The sequence below is a fragment of the Bufo bufo genome, chromosome 3, assembly GCF_905171765.1.
Source record: "Bufo bufo chromosome 3, aBufBuf1.1, whole genome shotgun sequence".
NCBI classification, from domain to species: Eukaryota; Metazoa; Chordata; class Amphibia; order Anura; family Bufonidae; genus Bufo; species Bufo bufo.
Genome location: NC_053391.1, coordinates 571,833,417 through 571,847,322, shown reverse-complemented (window position 1 = coordinate 571,847,322; position 13,906 = coordinate 571,833,417). Strand labels below are relative to the sequence as shown.

Sequence of the window (13,906 nt, the reverse complement as noted above, 5' to 3'; positions counted from 1 at the left end):
TGTAGGCTCCTGCCTCTGACGTGATGGAGACCTGCCAGAGCTGGCGCTGCTGGAACTGATGTTGGAAGAGGAAGGCGACCGCCACTGTGAGGACCTGGAGGCGGACAGATCTGCGATCCCGCCGTGAGGATCTCGAACTATGGTGGGAACAACTGTGCCTGTGAAATTCCGACCTGCGCCTACTGCAGCGATCGGAGCAACAAGCGGGGGAGAGCCTCCTCGGATCATCTAAAGGCCCTGCTTGCACCAGAGGAATGGACATGGCAAGCGGCTGAGTGGAAAGTACACCTGCATTCATGTGCAGGGTGTCATTGGTGGCATGTGGAGGGGTTGTAATGGGGGTTGAAGGAGGGGTCAAAATTAACTCATTGGTGGCCAGTGCAGCATCCCCAGCAGTGTGCATGGCAGCAGCAGTGGGGGCAGCAAGCTCCTCAGCAGAGGGGTGATTGCCCATAGCTGTTAACAGGGCAGGGGGAGAAATAACTGCCGGGCTGAGGGTACTTTCACACCTGTGTTGTGAACTGCCTGTGCCGGAACTGCTTCCCGGATCCGGAAATCTGTGTTCAAATAGATAGCATTTGTAGACGGATCAGAATGCGGAACCGTCTAACAAATGCATTGAAACACCGGATCTGTATCACCGGTGTCATGCTGGAAAAATGGATCCGGTATTTTATTTAATTTTTTTGCATTTTTAAAGGGCTGCGCATGCGCAGACTGGAAAACCTGATCCGTTTTGCCAGAACACTTGGTGCCGGATCCAGCATTAATGTATTTCAATGGAAATTAATGCCGGATCTGGCATTCTGGCAAGTGTTCCGGAATTTTGGATGGAGAAAATACTGCAGCATGCTGCGGTATTTTCTCTGGCCAAATACCGTAAGAGGGACTGAACTGAAGACATCCTGATGCATACTGAATGGATTGCTCTCCATTCAGAATGCATTAGGATTAAACTGATCAGTTTTTTTTCCGGTATTGAGCCCCTAGGACGGAACTCAATACCGGAAAAGAATAACGCTAGTGTGAAAGTACCCTAAGGGTTGCAGAGCGTTGAGGAGCGGGAGCGCACGAGGCAGGGGCTGGGGGCGGGGCCACAGAATGCACGGCTGGAAGGTCAGAAGAGCTCCCGGCAGGCACGCTGGATACACCCCCCCCCCTTTCTTGGACTGAGATAACAGAGATAGGGAGGAGGAGGGGAGACTAGGGCTTAAGCGGCAGGGTGGGCGGGTTCCCCATGCGGTCCTTCAGCTTGTATCCTGGTGAGACCTCATATTTATTACTTCTAGGGGAGGGGCAGGAGCAAACTTGATGAGTGGCTGCCGGGGAGGGAAAGGAGGGGCCAGTAACCCATGTAAGCACAGCAATGAACTGGATACATAAAAAACACCCCTGCGGGCTGAACCATTAAACAAAACCCTTGCTGGAAGACATTAAAGTTAACCCCTACCTCACCACAGAGTCTCTACAGCCTTAGACGCCTGCGCGAAGCGCTGGGGTGTCACTCAGATCTGCCGACACCTAAGACCTTGGATGACAACGGGAAATTAAGATATATGTTCTAGTTTAGGCATATTTAGAGATTGTTTTTTGCTAGCTGGACATCCCCTTTCATATTATGGCAGTGCATCCTCCTCATATAACTACTGTGAGAATTAAAATGATTTTTCTTATTTTTTCAGGTTCTGGGCAGATCCAAAATATTCAGCCATTTGGTGCCAAAGATCTTCAGATCCTGTCTTTGGGTGACCGGGTAAAAGATCTGAAACAGTTGACATATCTATACAAAAAAGGAAGAAAAGATGAAGTCTTTGAGAAATACTATAAAAGTAAGTGGGAATTATTTGAACTGAAGAAGGCATTATTTAGAAGAAAATGATATACTGTATACATATATATAATCTACAGTATCTCACAAAAGTGAGTACACCCCTCACATTTTATGGGACAACACTGAAGATATGACACTTTGATACAATATAAAGTAGTCAGTTACAGTAGAAATGAATTTCTAAAGTTATTACCCAAAGTCATAGGACTCATAGGAGCCAATACATTCTAATACTGTACGGGGCGCTCGCTCCGTACAGTATTCTAACAACATTTTATGCAAATCGACTTTGGATGTTTCATCCGAAGTCAATTTTCTCCTCCCTGGTCTCAGGTGTGAATGGGGAGCATGTGTGTTAACTTTGGTGATATTACTCTCACACTCTCTCATACTGGTGGAAGTTGAACATGAGACCTCATGACAAAAAACTCTCTGAGGATCTTAAAAAAAAATTTGTTGCTCTACATAAAGATGGGTGAGGCTATAAGAAGATTGCCAACACACTGAAACTGAGCTGCAGCACGGTGGCCAAGACCATACAGCGGTTTAACAAGACAGGCTCCACTCAGAACAGGCGTCGCCATGGTTGACCAAAGAAGTTGAGTGCATGTGCTCAGTGTTATATCAAAATAGACGTATGAGGGCTGCCAGCATTGCTGCAAAGGTTAAAGGGGTAGGGGGTCAGCCTGTCAGTGCTCAGACCATATGCCGCACACTGTATCAAAGTGGTCTGCTTGGCTCTTATCACAGGAAGGAAGCCTCTTCTAAAGATGATGCACAAGAAAGCCCGCAAACAGTTTTCTGAAGACAAGCAGACTAAGGACATGGATTACTGGAACCATGTCCTGTGGTCGTATGAGGCCACAATAACTTTATTTGGTTCAGATGGTGTCAAGTGTTTGTGGCGACATCCAGGTGAGGAGTACAAAGACAAGTGTGTCTTGCCTACAGTCAAGCGTGGTGGTGGGATTGTCATGGTTTGAAGGAACCATGAATGCCAACACGTACTTTGACATACTGAAGCAGAGCATGATTCCCTCTCTTCGGAAACTGGGCTGCAGGGCAGTATTCCAACATGATAACAACCCCAAACACACCTCCAAGATGATGACTACTAAAGTAACTGAGGATAAAGGTTCTGGACTGGCCAAGTATGTCTCCAGACTTAAAGCCTATTAAGCATCTGTGGGGCATCATCAAACGGAAGTTGAAGGAGCGCAAGGTCTCTAACATCTACCAGCTTCGTGATGTCGTCCTGGAGGAGTGGAAAAGGATTCCAGTGGCAACCTGTGAAGCTCTAGTGAACTCCATGCCCATGAGAGTTAAGGCAGTGCTGGAAAGTAATGGTGGCCACACAAAATATTGACACTTTGGGCACAATTTGCCCATTTTCACTTGGTGGTGTATTCACTTTGGTTTCCAGTGGTTTAGACATTAGAGGCTGTGTGTTATTCTGAGGGCACACCAAATTTGACGCCTATTGATCCACAAGGTAAACATGTCAAAACAAACCACGTGTTACCAGTCTCAAAGATCTCCTGCCACTCACTGTCGCAGGTCGTCCGTATGTCTCGGTACGTGTGAAAAGGGAAAAACATCCAGTATGCGGCAGTCCTGTGGGCAAAAATGCCTTGTGGATGCTAGAGGTCAGAGGAGAATGGGCCGACTGATTCAAGCTGATAGAAGAGCAACGTAGACTGAAATAACCACTCGTTACAACCGAGGTATGCAGCAAAGCATTTGTAAAGCCACAACACGCACAACCTTGAGGCGGATGGTCTACAACAGCAGAAGACCCCACCGGGTACCACTCATCTCCACTACAAATAGGAAAAAGAGGCTACAATTTGCACGAGCTCACCAAAATTGGACTGTTGAAGACTGGAAAAATGTTGCCTGGTCTAAAGAGTCTCGATTTCTGTTGAGACATTCAAATGGTAGAGTCCGAATTTGGCGTAAACAGAATGAGAACATGTATCCATCCTCTGATGGCTACTTCCAGCAGGATAATGCACCATGTCACAAAGCTCGAATCATTTCAAATTGGTTTCTTGAACATGACAATGAGTTCACTGTACTAAAATGGCCCCCACAGTCACCAGATCTCAACCCAATGCACCTTGTTGAATCAATGCCACGTAGAATTAAGGCAGTTCTGAAGGCAAAAGGGGTCCAACACCGTATTAGTATGGTGTTCCTAATAATTCTTTAGGTGAGTGTATAGCACTATGTTCTAGATCTTCGCGAATTACCAATATTCGCAATAAAAATTTGTGATTAGAATATTCACAATCAACACTACAAGCAACCAGTGCTAACCGCTGAGCCACATTATCAGAGCAATCTGCTTACATTATATTTGAGGCCCATTTTTGTCTGTGCCTGCTTTTGCTTTGCCATCACGGTGTCTCACAAAACGAAAGCCTGTATTATGCGTTCGTAGACATGCTAGTTAGCGATGACTGGGCAGTGTAATACTGCTGCCATCGGGCAATTGGAATCTTTCAATAGGTTTAAAAATCATTGTTTGCCAGCTGCAGATCATGCTGTGTAATCACGATTTGCTTCTGGCAAATAGTGATCAGTATGGGCATAAGCCATCGCTCCTCCCTATACTGTGGAGGAGATTGCCACACATAATAGCAGCAGTCTCCTCCGCTAGCGAGCAAGCGGTTACCAGGAGAGAGCGTTTCCCTCCCCGGCAATCGCCTGGATGATCTTCGTGTCTAATATAAGCTTAAGTTGTTCATCCCAAAGCTGGATTGGCATTGAGTTTATAGCAGCAAGTAGGAAAAGCAGTAATGCTGTTCCTTATCTCAGTCTGTGATTAATTAAGCAGATTTTTCTAATAATTAGAGAACATATTAGGAAACAAAAACAAATACAGCATTCCCACAGACATGTGAATTCTTGGCCATATTGCATACTGGGTTGGCAATGCCTAACAAAACTGTATTCACAAATATTGATAAATAAAATGGTATTCTGGATTTACTGATAAATGTTATATTCAGAGGCTTAAAGGGGTCCTTTCACTTCAGCACCTGGCATTCATCATGTAGAGAAAGTTAATACCAGGCACTTACTAATGTACTGTGATTGTCCATATTGCCTCCTTTACTGGCCAGATTCATTTTCCCATTACATTATACACGGCTCCTATCCAGGGGTTACGGCCACCCTGCAATCCAGCAGCGGTGGTCGTGCTGCACACTACAGTAAGTGCCTTGTAGTAACTTTCTCTACATGATAAATGTCATTCGCTGAAGTGGGACAACCCCTTTAATGGTTCTGGTCACCAGGGTGTTACCTCCGCACTGTACATTAGGCAGAAAAAGTAGTAGTTGTCTCTGTGCCACGAATGCAAGTGAAGCAGCTGTGTTCATTTTAGTTGGAAGAGGAGCCTCTCCACAGCCTCCATGTGTGACATCTTCATGATCTTCATTAAAGGGGTCGTCTCACTTCAGCACATGGCATTTATCATGTAGAGAAAGTTAATACAAGGCACTTACTAATGTATTGTGATTGTCCATATTGCCTCCTTTGCTGGCTGAATTCATTTTCCCATCACTTTATACACTTCTCGTTACAACCACCCTGTAATCCTTCAGTGGTAGCCATTCTTTCTTGCACACTATAGGAAAAAGCGCTGGCCTATGTGCTTTCCCATGGTCTCAACCACCAGAGAGGCTGGCACTTTTTCCTATAGTGTGCAGGCACAACCACCGCTGCTGGATTGCAGGGTGGTCATAACTAGGGTTGAGCGAGGGTTACAGCAATCCGAACCCCATTCTTTTTAAAAAAACATGTTAAGAATATGGGTTCCGTCCGAAGTTTCTGCAAATATTACGAAGCTGCAAAAATACGAAGATGAACTCTACTTAGTATTTTGGTACATCAACTTATGTGAATAAACGAACTGACACTTGATAGAGGCGAGACAAAGTAAGTCTCGCGATAATTACAGAAACTTCGGAAAAAAACCTCCGAGGAGGACATATATTTTTCAGTAGGACAGAGCCCAAATTGTTAACGAAGATTTTAAAAGAATTGGGTTTGAATACAGCAATCCGAACCAGATTCTCTCGACCCTAGTCGTAACCATGGAAACAAGCAGTTTATAATGTGCTGGAAAAATTTATATCCAGCCAGCAAAGGAGGCAATATGGACAATCACAATACATTAGTAAGAGCCTGATATTAACTTTCTCTACATGATAAATGCCACTTGCTGAAGTGAGACGACCCCTTTAAGCCAGTGAAGCAGCAATCACTCCTGCCTCGCTCAGATCACGCACAGGCTAATAAAATGGATGGATGGATAGATGGGAATAGGAAGAGAGAGCTAAAGAGATAGAAAGAGAGAAATTTAGAGAAACAGACAGAGAGCTAGAATGAAGCTGAGATTGTGAGTGAAGCAAACCTTAGGCTACATTCACAGGACAGTAAAAAACAGAGGTGTGACGGACATTTTTAGAACCAATTGAAGTCAATGGGGCTATTCACATGGCGTTTTTTTTTAAACGGCCAGTGAATAGCAGCTGTCCAAAAAAATAGGGCATGTTCTATCTTTGGCTGTTTTTACAGCCAGGCAGACCCCATTTAAATCAATGAGACCATTTTTTAACGGCCACTAGACAGGAGAGCACCTATCTAACTGTTGTTAAAAAAACGGGTACACTAATGAAAAATGGCCTTTTAGGAGTTAAAATTAAAAATAAAAGATTCACCTCATCCACTTGCATGCGCAGGGACAGACGTTCTTCACTTGAGTAGAAGGACCTGTGCTCTCACCATGTGAATGTAGCCTTAGTTGGCCATGTAATTTAACACCCTTTGAAATGTACCATAGATTATTTTATGCTGTATCTTTTATCATCTCATCTCTGTTATTTTCAATCCATCAGAGGTTTCAAGCTGTGGTAATGGATATAAGAAAACTGCTATTGTCGTGAAAGTTGTGGGGTAAGTGTTAGGCCAATGAGCACATAACTGATATGGGACACTAATATTCGTTTTCTGTTCTGTACATTATAATAGTAGTACCTTGGCACACAACACTGGCTGTTCCTGGACACAATCATATTCATATCTAATGCAATAAAGTGCAGCACCTGGTTTGATAAGGCCTTTGCCGCTGTATGTATGCTGCCATTGTTAAAGGGACACTTCCCTCAGAAAAGGGTATATCTTTTTTTAAACTCATTCATTGAAAGGACATTTTTTGTACAATTTGTGGCTGTTTCTCTTCTTCATTTCAGGAGTACTGTGACTTTGAAAATGAAATACAAAATATGTTTAGGTCGGCCTATCACCTCCCCTAATCTAAAGCTATATTACACCTGCAGATCAGCAAGGCAGGACTACACAGCTCAATCTGATGCCAACAAACAATGCGTTTTAAGTATGCTGAAAGATTTCAATTACCCAAAGAACGAGCGTTTGCTCTTTCATATGGTAATCGGCGGCAGTATTACACTGCCAGACGATCGCTAATAAGAGTTCCTATGAACGCTTGTTAGCGATGATCTTAACGATTATCTGCAGATGTAATATAAGCTTAACTCTTCTTCATTAACTCCCCTTCATCATCATTCTTCTGAACCGGATCTATAATCAAATATCCACACCCCATGCACTCAGAAGCACTACAGATATCAGCTGGTGACGGCTCATGCAGCTTTATATCTACTCCCCTATTGTGTTAAGATGGCGGGACCATTGTATAAACCATGCACTTGTTTTTTTCTCTGTCACCCCTATCCCCCTCTAGATTGTAAGCTCTTGTGAGCAGGATCCTCATTCCTCTTACTTTAATTGTTTAGCCTGTTTGCTGCTATGTTATTTATGACCCCTGATTGTAAAGCTCTGCAGAATATGTTGGCGCTATATAAATAAAGATTAATATTATAAAATATTGTGCTTCTGCAGCAAATACGATAAATGATTCAAACTCTCATATAGATAGGTAATCCATAGTCAGCTTACTGCTGCTGTGAGGGGAAAACATTATCTGTAAGATAATTATCTTTATAATTGTAGGTGTAGAATTTAAATAAAATGATGATTATTATTTATTAGGTTTTCCGACCTGTAAAATGGTGGCTGCCATTTTGAGAGATTTGTCCGAATTGAATCAAAAAAGAACTTAGATTTGTCTGGAAATAATTTAGAATTGATTCACTTATCTTTAGCCATGAGCCACGTACTCCATAACTGAACTGGCTGAGCAAGCTGAAACCTCTTATCTAGTGAATTATAGATCTTTCCTTTCCAAAAAAAACAACAACAAAGTGAAATTGTGACTAGAATTTAATAGACAATTCAGACATTGTTCTGTAATTTTTAATGAGGCGTATAAACCCTAATTTTTGTCCTTTAGCGGCAACACAATACCTTTTTTATATGGTTATTCTGAATGTAGGTAAGCTGTATACAACAATACTATGATTCTTTTTTACATATATAATTATGCCTCAGCTTGTACTTGGATGAATGAACACAGATATTCATATATAAAATGAGTAAGTAGAAATGGTGTATGTGTGACACAGTGCTTTGTGTATATGTTTTTACGTTTATTGTCCTTTCTTTTACACAGCGATGAAGTCGAGGACAGTCAAACGTCATGGAATGACGCAATGCCAATGGAGGGAATCGATAGCCAGCAACCCTCAACAAGCCACAGTGTGCATTATGCGTGAGTGAGAAAAGTCTTCTAGTGCCAGTATCTGTAGAGAACAACCTGCCAAAATGAGTTCATGATAGGTGCACTTAGATATAGGGACACATTATGAAAATGTGTCCCTTTTTCTACCACTATAAAGATACAAGGGGGTTGAGGACCAATCAGCTTCTTTTCAGGAGGAAACATAGTACACTTGGGGGCACATTTTTTAAGACCGACGTTTTAGATGTCGGTTTTAATAAAGGCCCATAGTTGGTGGAGGATCCGCTGCAGTTATGAAGAGGCGCAGGCCTCTCCATAACCTCAGGGCACCCAGCGCAAAGTTCTAAATGTAAGACAGCGTCCAAGCTGTCTTACATTTAGACCATTTTCTACACCTGAAACAGGCGTAGAAAATGGTAAATGAGATGGCCTGCTGGCCCACCCACGCCACGCTGCAGCTGTCACTTGACAGTAAAAATCAAATAAAAATGCCACAAAAAGTCTCGGTAGAGTTCTAGTTCTCGTATGGGCCTATATTAGATTTCTATGGCAGCTGTTTACACAGATAGTATGGTCATGTCCATGAGGCCTGACATATTTCGATGTCTTATACCATGTTAAGAATCAGATTTTTCATAGAATATGTTTAACACACCAGATTTGAGATGAAATAATAACATAATTTAATACATTTTGAAGGTCACCGCCCTACGGTTCACCTGCTGGAAGTCCTGCGCACATAAGCACGCCACAGCAGCTATACAGGTCTGTAGAAAGCAGGTATGAGTTATGGCTGTTATATGTGTACTAGCAGAAGGACCCGGCTTTGCCCGGGTATATTTTATCCATTTGATTTAATGTGTGTGTGTCGTTAAAAGATATCGAGAGTATCCCACATAACAGTGACCTCTACAGCACCCTGCCCCCTTAACAGTGACCTCCACAGCCCCCCCACCCCTTAAAGCGAACCTTTTACCTGGATTTCACTTAATAAACTATCACCAGTACCTTATAGATTATCCTCATTGTGTTTCCATACAGTCTTGTCCCGCTTTCCTGTGATGTATATTCATGAAAAAAACGACTTATAAAGTACTCTTCTCCAGCTCCTGAAGTCACGATAGAAGTCAAGGGGGTAGCCCTTCCCTCACTCCAGGCTGTAACTCCCCTGCCCTAACCCGCCTCTAAGCAGTGTAATTGACACCCGGCTCAGTCGCCGGGACCGCGCTTGTATAGGCGGCGCATGCGCCGTCGCACTCAAGCGCGATCCTGTAACTGAATCGCGCGTGAGGAAGAGAAGACAGGCAGGCATCGGGGACGGCGCATGGGCAATTCAGTTACAGGATCGCGCTTGAGTCCGCGCGATAGACAGGATCGCGCTGCTACTGAGGCCGACGGCGCATGCGCCGCCTGTACAAGCGCGGTCCCGGCGACTGAGCCGGGTGTCAATTAGACTGCATAGAGGCGGGGTTAGGGCAGGGGAGTTACAGCCTGGAGTGAGGGAAGGGCTACCCCCTTGACTTCTATCGTGACTTCAGGAGCCGGAGAAGAGTACTTTATAAGTCGTTTTTTTCATGAATATACATCGCAGGAAAGCGGGACAAGACTGTATGGAAACACAATGAGGATAATCTATAAGGTACTGGTGATAGTTTATTAAGTGAAATCCAGGTGAAAGGTTCGCTTTAAGGGCTCATGCACACGACCGTTGTTGTTTTGCGGTCCATTTTCACGGATCCGTTGTCCCGTATCTGAGGTTTTTTTTCCTGTGATTTCTCTGATTTATGTCCTCTTCCGTTCTGTTATTCCACAAAACATATCCGTATGGTTTCCGTATGTGATCCGTTTTATGCAGATTGGAAATGGAAACAGTAACTTATTAATCACCAAACACATGAGCAATATGGTCTGGGCATAGCATTTTTACAGTATGGATCTGCAAAATACGGATGAAATACCGATGACATACGGATGTGTTCCATATTTTTTGCAGACCCATTGACTTGAATGGGGCCTCGGACCGTGATTTGCGGACAATAATAGGACATGCACTACTTTTTTGCAGAACGGAAATATGGAAACGGAGTACCTTCCGTTGTTTTTGCAGACAAATTGAAGTGAATGGTTCCGCATACGGTCCACAAAAAAAAGAAACGGAAGCGGAAAGAAAATACACACAACACTGACCCCCCCCCCCGCACAGTGCCCCCGACCCCCTTAACTTTGACCTTCACAGCAGCCTGCCCCTTTAACAGTGAGTTCCACAGCACTCCACCCCTTTGACAGTAATCTCCACAAGGGCCTTCCCCCTTGTGACCTCTACAGCACCCACACCTTAACACTGACCATAGGTTACAGTCCCCTTTGAATGTGACCTCCACCATTCTCGGCCCCCTTAACAGGGACCTCCACAGCGACTGCCCCTTTAACAGTGACCTCACAGTAAGCCGCTCCCTTAACAGTGACCTCACAGTACCCCGCTGCCCCTTTAATAGTGGCCTCCACAGTACTCTCCTCCCTTAACAGTGACCTCCACAGTTCCCGCCCCCCTTAACAGTAACATCCACAGTGCCCTCCCCTTTAACAGCGCCCTCCACAGCGGCCACCCCTTTATTAGTGACCTCCACAGTACCCCGTCTCCTTAACAGTGATGTCCACAATAACCCGCCCCTTTAACAGTGACCTCCAGAGCAGCTGCCCCTTTAACAGTGACCTCCACAGCGGCCGTCCCTTTATTTGTGACATCCACAGTACCCCGTTTTGTTAACAGTGATTTCCACAACACCCCACCCCCTTAACAGTGACCTCTACAGCACCCCGCCCCTTAACACTGACCTCCATAGCGGACCATCCCCTTAACTGTGACCTCCATCGTTCTCTGCCTCCTTAACAGAGACCTCCACAGCACCCACCCCTTTAACAATGACCTCCACAGCGTCTCGCCCCCTTAACAGTGACATCCACAGCGGCCACCCCTTTATTAGTGACCTCCACAGAGGCCGCCCCTTTATTACTGACCTCTACAGGGGTCGCCCCTTTTTTAGTGACCTCCACAGGGGCCGCCCCTTTATTACTGACCTCCACAGAACCCTATCTCCTTAACAGTCATTTCCACAACATCCCGCCCCCTTAACAGTGGCCTCTACAGTAATCTGCCCCTTAACACTGACCTTCATAGTGGACCGTCCCCTTAACTGACCTCCACAGCAGTTTGCCCCCTTAACTGTGACCTCAACAGCACTCCGCTCCCTTAACAGTGTAATCCACAGCGCCCTACCCCTTTAAAGGTGACCTACAGCAGTGAAGAAAAATGGCTAGGTTGTTATGGAAGCCTGGTGTAAAACTGGGCATGTGGAGACTAAAGGCCTGTAAGCTTCTATTTGCTGATAAGGGTCATGTGACTGTGTCTATGGCAGTTGGGATATGAGGAGAAAAAGACCTGCAGGCTTCTATTGGCTAATGTAGGTCATGTGATGGTGCCATATTTGCATTTTTTGGGAATATCTCAGGAACGGTACGTGATAGAGAGCTGAGAACTAGTCTAAAACCTTCCCGGACACCTGATGTACCTGTGTGCCAAATTTTGTGATTGTAAATGTTATAGTGCTGATTCCTTTTGTGGACATACATAGATACACTCAGCTTTATATATTATTGTAGATTCTGATATTCATCATCATGTAGTAGTATTCAGTAGTATATGTAGTATTCAACAGGTTCATATTAATTAAATCAGCAGCAATATCACTATTCTTCTGTAATATTTTAAAAAATGTATTTATTGTATGGGACAAATTCTGACTTACTATGCACATTATGCAAGGGAAGTACTATTTTAATTAACTTTATATTTTATGCTATTAAAATGTTATTCCACGTAGAGCCTATGCCAGGTGTATTTTCATACTCAACTTTGTATTTATTAGTAATCCAGCTATCATAATTGGCATTTTAGAATGTAAAAGTCTACAAACACTATGGGTAACTACTGTTGTATTTTATATGAACATGTACAATGCATTCGGAATGTCTTCAGAAACATTTTCACATTTAGATGTTGCAGCATTGTGCTAAAAAAAAAAAACAACAAAAAAAAAAAAGAAGGTTTTACCACATCCATCTTTACTCAATACTCAATACAGTAAGAAAGTGAAAACAGAATTTATTAAAAAGGAAAAACTTAAATTTCACATAAGTATTCAGACCCTTTACTGTTACACATGAAATTTAGCTCTGGGTCCTCAAGATGCTTCTACACCTTGGAGTCCACCTATGGTAAATTCAGTTGATTGGGCTTGTTTTGGAAAGACACATCCAGATAATGTAAGTAAGGTCTCACAGCTGACAATGCATATCACAGCAAAAACCACTGTCATGAGGAGGAAAGAATGGCATGTAGAGCCCAGAGACATAATTGTGTGGAGACATAGATTTGGAGAAGGGTTACAAAAAAATTCAGCTGCACTTCCCAAGAGCACATTGGCCTCCATAATTCTTAAATGGAAGACATTTGAAACAACCAGGACTCCTCTTACAGCTGGCCATCCAACCAAACTAAGTTCTGAGGAGGAAATTATTGGTAAGAAAGGTGACCCAATGGTCACTCTGGATGAGCTCCAAAGATCCTGTGTGCAGATGAGAGAAACTTCCAGAAGGTCAACCATCACTGCAACACTCCACCAACCTGGGCTTTATGACGGAGTAGCCATAAAGAAGCCTCTCCTCAGTAAAAGACACATGAAATCCCACCTACAGTTTGCAAAAAAGCACCTAAAGGACTATCAGACTGTGAGAAATCAAGATTTAACTTTTTGGGCTGAGTATTAAGTGTAATTTCTGGAGGAAAGCAGGCACTGCTCATCACTTGCCCAATACCATCCCTACAATGAAGCATGGCGGTGTCAGCATCATGCTGTAGGGGTGTTTTTCAGCAACTGCGGCAAAGAGAATGGTCAGAGTTGACCAAAGTACAGAGGTATTCTTAATGAAAACCGTGACTGGGTAAAAGGTTCACCTTCCAACAACACAATGACCCTAAACACACAGCCAAGAAAACACAGGAGTGGCTCAGGAATGACTCAGGTGACCTAACCAGATGTCACTGTGGGGAGGGGGAAACTACCCACCATACAGGACTTTGTAGAACATACTGTCCACAAAGGCCCGTACGGTGGGGAGTTTCCCCCACTCCCCACTGTGACAGTATGTTCCACAAAGGCCACTCTGTTTGTGGCCTTCGGAAGAGGGCTTAGCATGTATTGCCTGCTGTTTTCTGGCGCACATGCTGTTCCTCCGGGGGGAGGGTGAAAGGAAAGATTCTGTTAACAATGCGGATCACGGTGACTGGTGTTGCCGTTGTTTTGTGAACTGTTACCTATGTTGGAATCTCTACTCGTCCACTCTCT

General features: G+C 43.9%; 1 protein-coding gene across 2 annotated transcripts in view; it reads left to right on the top strand.

Annotated features, from left to right (window-relative positions):
• Window positions 1-13,906, top strand: part of STAT6 (signal transducer and activator of transcription 6) — a 294,170-nt gene that overhangs the window by 256,002 nt on the left and 24,262 nt on the right. The window contains exons 16-19 of one of the 2 annotated variants that reach the window (XM_040425717.1): window positions 1,683-1,829; window positions 6,739-6,796; window positions 8,433-8,531; window positions 9,201-9,281. In XM_040425717.1, coding sequence (XP_040281651.1) covers window positions 1,683-1,829; window positions 6,739-6,796; window positions 8,433-8,531; window positions 9,201-9,281 — 385 coding nt within the window. The remainder of the gene's footprint in view (window positions 1-1,682; window positions 1,830-6,738; window positions 6,797-8,432; window positions 8,532-9,200; window positions 9,282-13,906) is intronic. The other variant, XM_040425718.1, reaches the window with a different exon arrangement.